Source organism: Gouania willdenowi, chromosome 6 (genome assembly GCF_900634775.1).
Source record: "Gouania willdenowi chromosome 6, fGouWil2.1, whole genome shotgun sequence".
Classification (NCBI taxonomy): Eukaryota; Metazoa; Chordata; class Actinopteri; order Blenniiformes; family Gobiesocidae; genus Gouania; species Gouania willdenowi.
The window spans coordinates 46,107,145-46,123,899 of record NC_041049.1 but is presented as its reverse complement, the minus strand read 5'-3'; the positions used below and the strand labels follow the sequence as shown (position 1 = coordinate 46,123,899).

General features: G+C 36.6%; 1 protein-coding gene and 1 pseudogene across 1 annotated transcript; both read right to left on the bottom strand.

Moving 5' to 3' along the window:
- Window positions 1-571: 571 nt before the first annotated feature.
- On the bottom strand, window positions 572-689 carry LOC114466303 (uncharacterized; annotated as a pseudogene).
- Window positions 690-7,373: 6,684 nt separating this feature from the next.
- On the bottom strand, window positions 7,374-10,587 carry LOC114465219 (uncharacterized). The gene is made up of 4 exons (XM_028450080.1): window positions 10,461-10,587; window positions 10,171-10,372; window positions 8,607-8,798; window positions 7,374-8,224 (listed from the first exon to the last, which is right to left on the bottom strand). Exons 2-4 carry the CDS (start codon window positions 10,361-10,363, stop codon window positions 7,911-7,913), a joined length of 699 nt encoding a protein of 232 aa, XP_028305881.1. The 5' UTR covers window positions 10,364-10,372; window positions 10,461-10,587; the 3' UTR covers window positions 7,374-7,910.
- Window positions 10,588-16,755: the final 6,168 nt, after the last annotated feature.

The following is a 16,755-nucleotide window of genomic DNA, read 5'->3' as shown; positions in this document are numbered from 1 at the left end:
CGGCTCCCGATACAACTTTTTGATATTGCAGACTTGCGTGCTGGCCGATACCGATATTGATACAATATCAGCACGAATCATACACACTTTTATAACCTATTTTGTAGTGTGGAATGTTAGAAAATACTTGACCAAGTGATGTTACTCAAACAGAGAACAATAGTCAGCAATTCAAGTTCACTTCAGTTATGTTTTACTGTCAGTATATGGTGGGAACCACTGAGAGCGGGGACAAAAACATCAAAAACTTAAAGGAGTTTTCTGGCTGATATCGGACCAATATCCGATACCAATAATAATAATAATGCATCAGTTTTATATAGCGCTTTATCATAGACACTCAAAGTCGCTTTACAGAATTAAGGCATTATTCTTTCACTCCACACTTAGTGGTGGTAAACTACTATTGTAGCCACAGCTGCCCTGGGGCAGACTGACGGAAGCGAGGCTGCCTTAGTGCGCCATCGGCCCCTCCGACCACCACCAACACTCACTACATTCATACTAGGCAATGTAGGTGAAGTGCCTTGCCCAAGGGCACAATGACAGATACCACTGGGTGACTGCCACCCCACTGTGGCACCTGGAATTCTCAGTGGTCTCCCATCCAACTACTAACCAGGCCCAGACCTGCTTAGCTTCCGAGATCTAACGGGATCGGGCAATGCATGGCTGGTATGGCCACAATATCGGATCAGGACACCCCTAGAAAACACGATATGAGAGAAAAATGTACGAAATAATACTAGGAACACAAAAACAACAACAAAAAAGACAAAATTACACATAAAATGCACAAAATGAGAGAGAATGATTTTAAATGTTTTTTTTTTTGTTTTTTTTTTTGTTTTTTTTAATGAAAAAATCAAACACAAAAACGATAAAAAAAAATTTTGAGATTGGTTAGACTCTAAATATTGCTGTGAAGTTTCATAATGTGGTTCTCGAATCATCACGTGTTTTGCTTTTTTGTCTGATCAGGTTTGCCCTCCTCAGGTGGCAGTACGTGTGGTGTTCCATTTCTGTTTTTGCGGTGCCGAGCTCGTTTTAGCGATGAGACCGAGATGGCACGCCTGACCCGTTAGCTTAGCTTAGCAGCTGGTTTGTTTGTTTCTAATATAAAGCCATGCAAGTCTAATTACACAGATCATTTTTTCTTTGCACTTGCTGAAACATGCATGCTGCTGGCCATGTTGTTATTGTTGTTTACAGTTTTCACTTCAACCGATGATGTAATACACAAGAAATGAAGATAAAGGCATATTTGCATTCTCAACAACTACCAAAAGTTTCAACAACTAAACATTAATGCTTTATTACCAAGCCATCTAAATATGTCATTTGTCATTATTTCCTATTCCCCTTTAAAAGAATTGTAAAGATGCTTCCTGTCACAATTTCTTCTTTCATTTTGATACACGTGTGTTGCACAAAGCTGACAGATGTCAGGTAACATCCCAGCTCACATCAGACACAACGCACATCCAAACACAGGATGCTGATCTATGATAGAGCTACACAAACCCATTTATCAGGTGGAGACTCCAGTGTTTTGGGACTGTGGCAGAAAACCACAAGGAGGGGAAAACATGAAAACTCTTTAAGTTTTTTCATTTAAATGAATTTTGTTTTGTTTACTAAATAAAAAATGAAAAAAAAAAAAACGAAAAAAAAAACTGAGCTTCCAAACCTCGTAGAGGATATCTATTAAAATGGAATTTTATAATAATATATACGTTTTGGGGAAAGTACAAACCCTAATGGGCACCTTTACCAATCATTCTCTAATCTGACTGGCAGTATTAATAGGAAACACACTGACTGTTATTGATAATATCCTGAGTGTCTGCTCTTTTTAATAAGAAAATGAACTTTGCCTTTTTCCAGGATAGAGGCTAACCACATACCAGAGCCAGGTTAAATAGAATGTCCAGAGTAAACACTGGACGTCAGTTTAAAGAATTGAATCTCCACTGCCACCACAATTTAGAAAATGAATAACACAATGGAATTGAATTGTGTGAGAGTAGTGAAAGATTTGTTCTTTTTCCACCATTTTGGAGTTTCTTAGGGGAAAGTGGGAAATTCCTTATCATTACCTCTGCCAAGAACCTGCTCACTAGTATACATGATCTTTTGATAGGGTTTTCATTTAAGTTTTAGCCCACGTATCCTATATATAGCTTAGCCATACCATCAGCTACTTTCTTATATAGAACAAGTTTCTAATGTTTGAGTAAATAACAGGCAATTGGTTGATTTCATTACCGAGTGATAACTAAAGGAAAATATTATTGAAATTAAATGGGAAAGAAATTCAAACAAGAAGTGTATTTATAACAAAACTGACACTAACGTTGTACATTTATAATTAACACATACATAAAAGAATTAGGCAACTTCTATCTCAGTGGGGGCCACAAAAATGTCTGATCCAAGGGCCAAATTATTAACATTCATTTTAACATTTAGAATAATGACCAATGGAGCAAAAGCACGAGAGAGAAAAAAAAAAAAGGTTTTTATGTGTTTTTATTGTCATTTGGTAAAATTTTCCTATTATTTTTGTGTATTTTAGTTGTTTTGTGCATTGCTTTTTGGTCCTTTTGTGTATGACATTTTTGTATATTTTCTTGTAATTTTATCTGTTTTTGGAGAATGCATTTTTTTTTTTTTTTTTTTTCCTTTTGTGTATTCTTCTGCATTTGTGAATTTTTGGTCATATTTTATAATTTTTTGCTCATATTTGAGTGGGTGTTTTTTTTTTTGTTTTTTTCTGTCAACTTGTGCGCTTTTGGTGCCAGACTGCTGGCCACATGTGGCCCCTGGGCCTCCAGTTGCCTTGCATATACATTAGGGGTGAGAACCTTTGGGTACCTCGCAATACGATACGATATGCGATACAAAGGTCACGATAACGATTATCTCACGATATGACGATACTGCGATTATCGATATATTGGTCAGAAATCAATCTACGATAATCTATGATATAACAAAAGAAGAAAAAAAAGATTAAGTGAAAAAATACAATTTTTATTTTATATCTCTGAAAGACAATAAATTGAAAAAGTGTCCTATGAACAGTAACAGTATTTTAGTGCAACATTTCTGTAAATAAGTGTCAACATATCAATGTAAATGAATAAGTATCTCCTATAGTGCTTTCTGTAAACAAAAAACAGGGTCTTTCTTACCAGTGACACCATTATAGTGCAATATTCCAGTAAACAATATATTGGTTCCTTCAACAAACAGTGACAACATTTATGTGAAGACGTACCTGCACATTTTAGTGAAAAATCAGAAAAGGTTTTGAAAAAATTAAGAAGAAAATCAATACTTAGAGCGAGCATACTGATAATCGATCGCGCGAAAAAAATATTGTGATACATCGCCGTATCGAGATATCGTCACACCTAATATACATACATTTCAGTACACACATTTACTACAGAATATAACAGTTCAATAGTGTACATAAAAAAAGGATTAGAGGTTAAGTAAAAGGAAGTGATTTATCCGAGCGGACGTCATTTAGCAAATCCTGCTACCACAAATTAAGTTAAATTTTGCTACTTTAAATTCAGATTAATCCCTCTTTACACACTTCCTTCCCCAGAAAGGTAGCCAGCAGGTTTGTCTCCCCTTTGCCCCATTTTGCTTCACTTTCCAATGACATTCATTGTCATTTTGAATAGATGGGTGACTCCAAAGTAGAGCAGAACCCGTTATCGTAAATAGGACTATAAGTATCTGCACACAACATGTCCCTAATGCTAGCACACTCAATATGCAAAGCAGAAACGCACTGCTGAAGTAACTGGCGCCAAGTGATTATGTTTGTAATTTAATTTCCTTGGTCTTACAGAGATAAGGGAAGTGAGAGAATACAGTGGGCCGGTGATGAATAGAGTGGCGAGGATGTGACTACGACTTCATTGTATGGACTGAGACATCCACGATGACTCCACATATGAAAAGGGTAGCAGCAGGGAGATAGAAAGAGCACATTCACAGGTCAGCACACAAAGACGCAAAATCAATTTTAGTCCCTGGGAAAGCGATATTTATGCAAAAAAAAACAAAAGATAGAAGAAAAGCTTCCAAACCGTCAACTGCAACATTAATATGCAGAATAATGAAGAAGTCTTTATCTGTGATACAGGCTGTCTCTGTCTGCTTCTTGTTTCTATATTTGACAAACAAAAGCAATCTGTTGGGTGGTCTGGTTTACACATTAGTCACACAGAGAGCAATGGCTGGAAATGGTCAGATATTAGAAAAATTAACAATCCGAGCAATAATACAGGAAAGAACAATGGGCTTTGTTTTGTGTTTTTGTTTTGTTTTGTTTTGTTTTTGTTGTCTTCTTGATATTTGTGTGTTTTTGTTCACATGTGTGTTTTGGGGGCTAATTATGTATAACATTACTGTTATTTTTTGAGTTATGTGTCTTTTCTTTTCTAATAGTTTTGTCATTTTGTATAATTTATTGTCATTTTGATTGTTTTTGTGCGTTTACTTTAGGGGCCACATCAAATTAGTCTGAGGGCGGCCAATGCCCATGTCTAGGGTAGTTTATCCCCATTGAACCCATCACTGGTGAAGTGAGAGAATGGGAACCGTGCAAAGTTGATAAAAAATGTGACACCAGGTGAATCACAAAGTAGTGGGACAGTGTGGAAGTCTTTGGTGACATGTCAAATCCTCTCTCCCTCTTTGTTCTCTTTGCCTCTGATCTTTTGTCTGTTTCCCCCATTGCTGTATTGTCTTCGTCTTTGCACTCTAGCTGTCTTCACTTTGAACCCAATGGCATTAACCTGACAGTGAAGTTACAAATGTTCTGAGGGAATTATGTAAACCACAGAAAACGAAACTTGCAAAAAAGCACAGAGTTCTGACTTTATTCCATAATTCATCATGGTCCCAATTGCAGTCAAAATAAAACTTGACTTATTAAGCAGCCTTGGCTGGTGCACTTTTGTGAGAGAATATTCATCTCACTTTGTCTAACTCACAAATAAAAAGCCAACTCTATCTGTCTCTCATGCACAAACACATATGCTAATGCATACAGTAAGCCTACATGCTCAGAATTTTTAGCGATTTCAATCACACATCAGATGAGAGCTGACTGATATCAGTGACAGTCGCTGCAATGGGGAAAGATATTGATGTTGCACTAGTGCCACCAAAAGGTAACACCAGAAATAACAGCTTTCAGCTGGTCTTTGATCTGCTCTCTTGATACCTTTCCCCTTCAAATATGAAGTTATTACTTTGATACTCTGATAAAAAAAAAAATTTAAAAAAAAAAAAGCACCAAACTTGGTACGAATCAACTTTATTTTTATGGCTTGATGAACACAACCAAAGGCAAAAATACACATAGAATAGATTGTATACTGCGTGGGTAGAATAGTGCACATGTAGGATAATCAGGTGGATATGGATATATAATTGGTTTGAAATTGAAATAAAATGCAGTGGTATCCGTGGTTGAGGTGTACACGTTGTCAGCCACAGCCAGGAAACGCTCAATCAAAGTGCCATCATCTGATTGATGTCTCTGTAGCAAATGCCCTTCAACAATCAGCAGCCACCATCTGTGTGTCTGTACGGAGAGCTGAATATCTCTGTGTAACATCTCCTACAATTCATCTGTCATTTTTGCCTTTGTGCCTAACTGTCTCACTATCTCTCTCGTCCCATCTCCATATTGATTCCGTATGTTGTTCTCTGGAGGCATGCTCCACCTTTGGTTGGATGCTTTAGAGGAAGGTCAAAGAGCAGCCTTTGTAGTCACAAGGAGTGAAAATGTTATTTAGAATTGGTCAAAATCCAAAAAAGTCTACTACAGCATCCATGTGAGTCAAAAATATCAACAACAAAAAAAAAGGAAATCAATCCTGAAATAACTTTCTTTACTTACAAATAGAGTTTGCTTGCTGACTCTTACTTTCACAACTTCATTTGTCCATCTTCTGTACCTGCTTCAACCTGTTCAGTACCACATACAGGTACCTATCCAGGATGGAAGGCACCACCGGTCCTAGCACCAAACCCATTCTGCTTCGTGCAGATTATACAAAGCAACATTATCCGAGAAAAGAACTGCCTGAAACCAGACTCAAAACCAATACAATAACAATTCATTTTAAAAACCAAGGTTGAACAGTTAAACATTATTTCTTTAATCTTAGTTTACTCTTAAATACATTTGACAGACAAAAACAAAGTGTCCGCAACTTTGTCAAAGCACAACATGCAAATGTCTCTGATCTTAAGTCATTTGTTCTACTAAATTCTTACAAAAAAAAAAAAATCCTTATATGTATTTAAGAGCCACTACTAAGTCCGGGATTATTTTTAAAAACGTAAATCTGGACCACGATCACTCTCGTACTACAACACTATTCTACAAAATTAGAAACTCCAGTTAACACGTTTTTTGACTGTAGCGGGAAGCAAGGGTCCCCAAAACAATAACATGCAAGCCTAAGGAGAACGGGCAAACTCCTCACAGAAAGGTTCCAAGTAACCACTAAGAAATGAACTCATGGTGTTGCCTGGAAACACGAGAACTTGGTTCACTCCACAGTAGAAGAAAGGTTTGAGCTGTAGGTCTGGGCCTAGTGTGGGATTTTCCTCTAAAAGAACTATTCTGCTCATGGACCGCATGCTGATGCAATACGACCTTCAAGGACATTCTCCTCATTTACACAGCAATTAAGAACCACCCTGTTGGTAAATTGAAAAGAGACAAAAATCCTCTGTGGGTTTAATAACAAACTCATTACCAGGGCCCAACAGGGCGGAACTGCCTTTTAATTAGCGCAACACCTGATTAACGCCCAATTAACAGAACCAGAGCCTCTTAATTCTCCCCCACTTTGGCAGGTTGAGAACATAAACACGAGTAGTCCAGCAACCGACTGCTTCACAGCCTCTTGGGAGAGTGTAAGAGAAAAGTAAATAAGGACTTAAGCAGCAGTCTGTTGTTGTTGGACCACATGCTCAGCAGAAGTAATGGATTTGTGCTGATTATGCACATTAGCCAGGTATAATTTTTTTAATTAGCCATGTTATTATGTCTACTGACAAATGAAGCAAAAGTTATGTGGCAATGGGATAATGAAACGTATAATGATGGTTTACTTAAAATCTGTTTGAAAAACCAGCTTAAAGAATTAAATTAGAATCGCAAATATTAAAACTAAATGCGAAAAAAGGTTCATGCTGATACGGATGCAAAGATATCAAGTAACAAAGTGTCTTGCAGTGAAGAAAGGGCCAGATATACTGCCTCCCTTGCCTTTTGGAAGGCGGGCCAGGACAAGCCCCCATATGGGGACTTGTCCTGGCCCTGCAATCAATATACGCGAGTAAGAGAACTCCCTCTTTGGGCGTTACCTGTCTGTTGGAACAACACAATGTAGAGAAAGTTCTGGGTAGGCCTACTGTAGTAACAGCACGGGGAAATCAAAATGTCATGTAAAAATAATCTATTTTCCTACAAGATTTCCTCATTTTTTAGTATTAGGGCTATAACTTCCCATTGAAATATGTCAGTTTGAAATGTATTCCACGCAGTTTGACAAAAGTTCATTCCACGCAGCATGTCAAACAGATGAGGAAAACGTGTTGACACATACAAAAAAATAAATAATATAGATTAATATACACAACAGTTTCCCAGTGATACTAGATTATCATGGTTATTATAACTAAACAAAATACTTGTATTTTTTGAACTAAAGGTAATAATTAGTATTGAATGTTCAGGATTTTTATTGTCGTTTATAGTTTTTATTGCAATTATATTTCACAATAAACAAATGAACAAATAATGGGTGACATTGTAGTGTTGGTGTACGCTTGTATTAACTTCTCTGATCAAGCTCAAGTCAAGATGCAGACATTAATCTACTGAGGGCCACATCTGATCTTTGGGCAGCATTGAAATAACTGTCACTGAAAGATTGTTTCGCAGCCTTAAACTGGGAGGCAGTTCGCCACGTTTCCACAGCCTTTTCTAAATCTGGTAAAATGTCCGGCACGAGAATTTGTTCTGCGATAAAGACTATCACCTCCACGACTATCAGTAGAATATAACCCAGAGCGCCGAGCCAGTAGGAGGCACCAAGGCCAGTGAAGTCCTGGCGGATTTCTTCATGGTGCTGGTAGGTGAAAAATGACCAACACAAGAGGAAAAAGAAACCTGCAAAAGAAAAAGGAAAATTAGTCAAATCAGCAGCCTTGAACAAAAGGTTAGGATCAATTATTGTATGCTTTGGGCCTCAAAAGAGAGTCTATAGACTAATGAGCTGCAATTACAAGAAAGGGGAAAAACATCCACTGAAAAAAGAAAATGCACCTCCTGAGGCCATGTAAAGAAGTATTAGATTAAAGAGGTATGCAGTTTTACAGGATCAACCCAAGCTAAGCGGTTAGTCTGAGGGTGCTAAAAAACTTGCTTCATGTGAAGGCCTCACATTACTGAAAGAAAATCAAAGTTAAATACTAATGAAGAAAAAGAGAAAACTTTCCAGGTGTGCAAGTGCCAGACAGAAATATCAAGTGCAGCCTTGTTTGCCGCATACCTGTGGAGGCCATTGTGAGTAGCAGCAGAGTGGTTGGGTACAGAGCCTGTCCAGCCATGAGTAGAGAGCGAGTGTTGGAGTAGGAACGCACCGTCTCAGACGTCCAGGAAAGCGCGAACACGAGGCACAGGGCGCCCGTACTCAAGGCCATCAGGAAAGACAGGACCCCAAACACTTGCTCCGCTTCCAGAGCTGAGAGCACAACAAAAATCAGCTTAAAATACAAGAATAAACCAAAGTTGACATGAAGTCCTACATACCTGACAATACACACTTCATTTCAAAGAGTGTTTGTACAATCAAAAAGCCATGATAACAGCCTGTATACAGGTTTATTTGTATAACACTGTTCATGCAGGACAATTCAAAGTGCTTTACACAAAACAAACGTCACAGTAGCGTTAGCACACCATAAAAATTACACTTAAAAATGAGGAAAAATCAAAGCATGTAAAACAACATCAATCAATAAAACAGGATAATGTCAGATCAAACAGTGTGACTGTTTAATTAAAAGCCTGTGTTTAATAAGAATGTCTTTAACCTGGATTTATAAGAGCTGAGAGTTTGGGCGGACTAGCAGTTTTCTGTGAGTTTGTTCCACAGATGAGGAACATAAAAACTGAACGCTGCTTCTCCAAGTTTGGTTTTTGTACGGCAGTGGCTATCCGTACTGTTGCCGTATCAATATACAGACATTCTACCCATACGCAGCGCCCCTATTTGGCCAGTTTAGGTCACGTGATAGGTCAGTAGTGACTAAGACTAAACCTAACCTTAACCCTAAAAAATGTTGCAATATTGCTACGCTACGTACTTGGACTTCGGTAACCCTACCAATAACACAGGGGGTTGTCCGTACGGTAATTGTACAGATACATTTTCTTTTTGTACTTGGAATATAACGCAGGTTTGACTCAGACGAACTGAGATGTCTGGGTGGTGTATATTGACGTAGAAGGTCAGAGATGTATTTTGGTCCTGTACCATGTAGTCAATTCTCTGACTGACTGGAAGCCAGTTTAAGGATTTGTGATCCACTTTGTTTGTATTTGTGAGGACTCGGGCAGCAGCGTTCTCAATTAACTGCAGATTTTTTATTGATTTTACAGAAAGACAGCGTTACAGTAGTCCAGTCGACTAAAAATGAATTCATGACTATGTTTTTCCAGGTCCTGCTATGACATTAGTCATACGTTCTTTAGGTGATAATAAGCTGATTTAGTAACTGTCTTTATGTGGAAAAGTAGGTCTGAGTCCATGAAATATAAACCTTCAAAACTATGTATAAAAGCAAAATTTTACCTGCAGCTGAGACAAAGAATGCAATTCTCAGAGACAGTGACAGGCATGGACATGTTTACCACTGCTGGAGGCTCTTCAGCTAACCACTGTTTCATCATATCCTTTTTTAATTCTAGTTATGTTCTTAACATTCATTTTTTTAAATTCAATCATGCAAAACATTTTTTTTTAAATCCCACAATAAACAAACTGCTCTCCCTTACATTGATTTGAACCAGTTTCTAAAAGATCCGAGAGGTGAACGTGAAACTTTGCTTACCATCAAAAGAAGAAACCTTTTTGTGGCTCTCCTGATCAGTTCTGGACCTGTTCCACTCGGCCCACAGTCCCCTGTTATTCAGCCAGAAGGGTGTCCAGACTGAATAACTCACACATAAACAACCTGCTAATCCCAAACATGACTGGGCGAGCCTGAAACGACTGATGGAGTCATCCAACTCAAGAAGCTTCATCCTACACACCTGGATGTAAAGTGATGTCAAGAAAGGAGATGAAGACACTTATATTCCATTTTTTTTAAAAATAATATTAATTACAATGAAGTCTTACCTTCTCTAATGTGATATTAGTCTGTCTGGACCCAAAATGGGAAGCTGTGATTATTTGTTAAGTAAAGGAGGAACAAAACCTCATGTGCAAACTGTTTCCACACCCTGACAAATGATTTCATGTTGTGTTTCTGACCACAAACACTCCCTCAGTGAGCAGACCCCTCCAAGTGGCTCCGCCTCTACTCTGCTGGAAACTCCCTCAGTCAGGAGGGAGACTTCTCGCTCAAGTCTTCAATGACTGCAGAAAGAGTGTTTGAGGAAGAAAGTTCTAAAGGTTATTGGATTTAATGTTTATTAAAAACAAGAAATTCAAACATATAAAAAGATCTCAAAGTCAAGGCCTGGGGAAAATGCAGCTCTTTAGAGGATCCAATTCAGCCAGAGAAAGTAAAAATTACAGAGAAACACAAATTGTTGTGTAAATGACCAAAAAAAAAAATTCAGTTGTGAGTCAATGATGTATAAGGATGTCACTGCATGATATTTCATAAAATAGACATTATCAGGCAAGGTTTGCATGATTATAAAGGAAATAAATATAGAAATACTTATACAGGCCTATATAATGCAACTAAAATAGGACAAGAAAGGAATTTAAATAGATTTAGAATTTTTTTCAGTGACAGTCACACCACATGATATTTTGACACTTTGAATAACAGAATAAATTACTGTAGTAATTTAGTAATTTAGTAAGTTTTTTTTTTTTTTTAATCCAAGTGAGCACATATATACTACAAGTTACTACATATTTGGTATCTTTTTATGCATTAAACCTTTTTTTTAACTAAAAGAAATGTTGACATAATATTTCAATGTCACATGACATGTCTCAGCCCCTGCAAATACACAAATTTAATAATTTAATTAATTTTGCAAGGCACACAATTTTCTCATGCCTCAATCACACAATGGCAGTAATTCTTGTTGAAAGAACTATCAATTTTTCCAAAATCCTGCAATTTTTCTACAAGATTCTAAAAATTTCACCAAATGTGAATAAATATAGGTCTAAAAATCATGTACATTTCAAGTGAAGATCCCGTATGGACTGATACTGTATATGTCACTTATTGTTGTGATGTTGTTGGTGCCTTACATATTATCATTAATATGTAGATCAAACTAGGGCACACTTAAAGTTTACAACCTGAACTGTTTAACAGTCTGTTTAAATGACAAAGAAAAATCTTATTGCATGCATTTTCCACATTTTCAGTAGTTTTAACATTTCACTGAATTGTAACATGTTTAACTTTGTATAATCATTTTGTATTTTATCGTTTTAAATTAAATGTTGCCTTAGTGCAACAACATTCAAAACAAATCAGTTAAATCAAAGCTGCAATGTTTCATTTCCGATCTGCCATTTAGGTAAACAACTTAAACAAAAAATCCATATTCAGCTTTTCTAAGACTATGACAATAAATAAACATTTCACTGACCATTGGCGTCTTTGGACTGAATCCATGAATGAACTTCTGAGTTTTACAGCAGTTGGCTTCAGGTTTTAAACAGTCATTCCTTCTTCTCCTCCTCTTGAATTATTGGATTTAAAGTCTTTTAATAAATCCCGTCTTTGTCAAAAATCAAAAGATCACCTTCACCTCCACATTGCAAAATGTCTATGATATTGATTCATGGATGAATTTGGAGTCTCTTTCTTCTTAGGTCAGTTTGGATGACTGAGCGTCTCACAGTCCCTCTCAGGTGTTCCAACTCAGTGATTATGACTCAGGTGCACTCTGGGAAATATTATGCAGTTTTACTCTCAATGTTTCCAAAATCCTGCAATTTTTCTAAAATTATTCAAAAAAATTCCCCAAATTTAAATAAATAAAGGTAAAAAAAAAAATTAGGGAATTTAAGTAAAGATCCTGCAGGAACTGATATCAGTAAGTTATTGCTTGGATATTGTTGGAACCTTACATACTTTATATATAATTAACACATAGATCAAACAAGGGCACAATAATGTTGAAATTGCATATTTTACCTGTTGTCCATTTGAGATCAAACTGGTCCATATTTGGCCCCTGAACTAAAATGAGTAGCTAACACATCTACGTGACACAAAAAGTCATTGTTTCCTCACTCAGTCCCTGGAGTGGACTGGTACCCAGTTCAGGGTGTGCTCTGCCCTTCACCAGCCAATGCCAGATTCAGCAGACCTCTGTAATCAAGTATAAAGTGTGGCTTAAAGATAAATGAATAGCCATTAAAGTAACATTATGTACTTTACTCATAATGTTTTCAATTAGCTGCTGATTAAATCAATGAGTTAATTTTTCCATTCAGTCCGCTAGCTCAAATTCAATAATATGGAAGAAAAACCTAATCATTGTGATTAATTGCATCCCTGACCTGTAACGAGAAATGTGCCTGTGTTAGCAGGCTTTATCTATTCATTTTACCGATGTTATGTCTTTTCCCCTTTATTGTTATTAATATCTACACATGGCTGCGAGCAAACTGCCACACAGAGCGTTAAGTGCAAGTTTTAAACGACCAATACTGTTGTGATAAAAGGATTGAGGAATAAACCAGAACATTAACACACACTGTTCCTTAAACTGTCCTCTCTCAAATAATATCCCCATATAAAAAAATAAAAATAAAATAAAAATCCCATAACATTTATAAATACACATTGCGATCAGGAACAGGGAGACGTCTGAAACCTGCTAGATCTGAGGTTTAGACACCCTTGCCATGGCCTATCACAGCTCATCAGGAATCATCACAGCAAACACCTAAACAGAAACATAATTTAACTCTAAAGCCACATGTTTATAACTGTACTTGTATTTCTTCAAAAGTTGTTCTCATCTATTGCTGAATCCAGGGTGGCCCCAAAAAACTCTGCCAAAGTAACATTTATGTTTTTTTCACGAATAGAGGGGGGCATTTCATCAAAGTGTTCTTAGTAGAGCCAGGTCTATGGTTTAAACCTGGTTTAGCCGAGCCGTTAGTGACCATGCTGGCTTTCACCATTCCATCAAACTCTTCTCAGCTTGGAGCTCCCCAGCTGAGCCAAGCCAGCTGACAGTGCTCGTCTTCATAAGACCCACAAGATCAATCACAGATTTAATGATTAGAGACATGAAGGCGCATGCACTGCAGCTTTTACGATGAATAAGCAGCCAATAGAAACCAATGCTGAGACCAACAGGATGTGACATCATCTGTTACTGAGCAGTGAGAATAAAGGACAAACAAGTTTAAGAAGTTAGTACATGGTTAAAAATGGTGTTATTTAGTCAATTTATCATAGAAAACAACTGAAGCATATGATTAACACCTGTCAGCCAGCGTTTAAAGACGACGCAGTAACTCACAATTAAATAATATGTAATTTATGAGACGTGAGTGTTTTTTTTAAACTCAGCACTAAACATTAAATTCAAATAAACAGAGGGAGCAGCTCAGCTGTGCTGTGTGAGCAGCTGGATGTCACATCCAACACTGCAGACGCTTCAGGTGCAGGTGAGCCTACCATACCAGCACTGTGTGTGCATCCCAAAAAGCAATAGTGTATTTTAGTCATTGGGGAGTCTTAATGCTCTGCCCTGTCACTGTCCCTGAAGCCCCTCCCTCTCTGTATATTCAGAACGTTATCAATCTCTGATTAACGAATGGACATTTATACCATGCGGTAAAAGGAGATGATGGATACGCACGTATCCTTATATATACATATTATGACTGATGGCTTAAACACATGGAGACTGTGAGCATCTCATTAAAATATGGTACACATTAAACACGTAATATGATCATGATTCTATCATCATTTGTATCGATTTAAAATCATATTTAAACATTTACCATATTCAGTTGAATTTCCTTTTAAAATACTGTATTAAAGAAGAAAAAAAACATTTTTTTTGCTTTTTTTTCCTTTTGTAGATCTTTGTTGAGCGCTGCTTAAACCTGGTCAGGAGCAGGTTTGCATCACGGATTGTGTTACTATGGTAACGAAGGTGTTTTCTCTTTGATGATACAGCTGTTCCAGTTAAAACCTGGCTTAACGGAACCAGACTCTCAGGTTAAACCTGGATTAAACCCTGAGCAGAGTTTGATGAAATACCCCTCTGGTCTCTCAGATCTATGTACACAGGTCAGATAGTGGAGCCCAGAGTTCACAGCAAACATGGTGACTGATTTTAGTTGTTATGCTGCAAATAAGTGGAAGAACCTGCAGAAGTAAGCATCCAATGTGAACATTTTTAAATCCAAGTTAAAGGCACTGTTTTTCTCTACTGCGTATGATTGAGAGGGACTATTTTTAATCATATGATTTTTGATTTAATGTTTTTACTGCTGATTTTAATGTTCTTGATTTTTTAAACTGTTAAAAGTTTTCTGTTGCACTTTTTAATCATGTATAGCACATTGAATTGCCTTTTATATGAAATGTGTTATACAGATAAATTTGCTTGGATTTTGATAATTCAGGGTCCACCAAAACACCCAAATATGGTCAAAATAAGAACATATTTCATTGTGAACACAATTTTAAAAAAGGCAGGAGAAAAACTAATTAAAGTAAATTTAAATTACTGTCTTCCTTGTCTGGTTAATAAACACAAGAAATCACATTAAGACTGGAGTAAAAGCACTTCTGCGACATCGTTGAATTCCTCTACAGAAGCTACTCCAAATCCCACAATGCAATGCACACAACTTTTCTGTATTTCAAGTCTGATGATAAATTGACTTTTTGATAGTGGAAACAAAAACAAACTTTCAAGTTTTACCTTCAACATTTGTGTGTAAATCCCTCTTAGAGGATCATAGGAACAACTTATGGATGACATTTTTAAAAACGAATTTATGTGGTTGTCTGTTGAAACTAGTGAGTATTAAGTAGCTAGTTAGCATAGCATAGTTTATTATTTGGAGATTTGATAGTGTAAACTGGGCGTGTCTAACTGCTCGAAGAGCCCCGCCCTTAATTAAAGGATTTTTTTTTAAATTTCCCCCCTAGTGGCAGGTCAGCCAAAACCAGCGGGTTTAGTTACTTTTTAAGGCTAACTTATAACTTTTAGTTCAACTAACTTTAATGCTTTTTAACAGTCTACAAGACTTATAACAGATAAGTAACCTTTATAACACACCATCTGATTTGTGTTAACCACTACACCAGTGGTTCCCAAACCATTTATGCCCAAGGTACACCAAAGGACAAGTACAAATATGAATGCACACCTATTGTGCAAAATAGCCTTTATAACACGTGTTATCACTCATATCATGTTACCACAGGCGACCGTACAAAAAAAATCGCTCCATTTTCCCTCTCGCTGTTTGTTTTAATGTTGTCCTACAGCATTTGTCACAGTCTTATAATTCCCACCTGCGCAAACAGCAAAATATCTTTTTTTTTATTTTAAAGAATTGTTTTTAGGGATAGAGTTTGCCTCTGTATTATGAAGTGAGTGCATGTAAAGTAGTAAATTAAAAGATAATTTTTGTGTAGTTGGATATTGCAATAATATTGTATGTCAAGTCATGGCTTCCCACACTTGAACAAGGAAAGATTTAACCAGACTCACGATTTCACTTGTTCTTACTTTTATTCTTTTTTTCTTTTTATTCTAAAACTTTTGAACACAAAACATAATTTAAATAAGTTCATCATTTTTCATCAAACAAGGATAAGTACAAATAAACACAATTTCAGGTCAATGCATTTAATTTGGTAAAAGTATTTTTTAAACTTTTTTTTTAAATTAAATCGATGCAGGTAGTAATCTATAAAATTAGGCATTAGCCAAACAGAAAACTAGGTCTACTTTTATAACCTGAAACCTTTTTCCTTGTTTATATCAATGAAAAATACTACAATTTCAATTCAACAAATATTATATTATTTTCATACATAAATGAAATATTTTCACTGAATTTTATTAAAGAGAAATTTACTATACAGTATTTGAAATACTAACTTATTTTACTGCTTAAATACATTTAAACATTTTAAAATGTTCTCTTCTCATAAAAACAACCAATTAACTCAACAAATGAATCACACAATGATGAGATCAGTCCCATTATGAGCTCACCAGTAGCCCTTTTGGTTTCAGTCCTTTTCCCGTGCGTAGTGCAGTGCACGTTTCAGATGTTCTCAGCTCTGTTGTGCACAGCCACAGGCCGTTTATAGGGTGACTTTCTCATCAGTGCGATTATCACGGCACACCTGGACTGGCCTCACAGTACACCAGTGTGCCACGGCACACCGTTTGGGAACCACTGCACTACACCACCAAATAAAAAAAAAAAAAAATCA

Bases quoted from the DNA above. Each gene is read 5' to 3' on its own strand.
- LOC114465219 (XM_028450080.1), bottom strand. From the start codon at position 10,363: ATGAAGCTTCTTGAGTTGGATGACTCCATCAGTCGTTTCAGGCTCGCC. The intron at 8,799-10,170 runs GTAAGCAAAGTT...TTGTGCTCTCAG, and splicing joins AAAGGTTTCTTCTTTTGATG to CTCTGGAAGCGGAGCAAGTG. The intron at 8,225-8,606 runs GTATGCGGCAAA...TTTCTTTTGCAG, and splicing joins ACTCACAATGGCCTCCACAG to GTTTCTTTTTCCTCTTGTGT.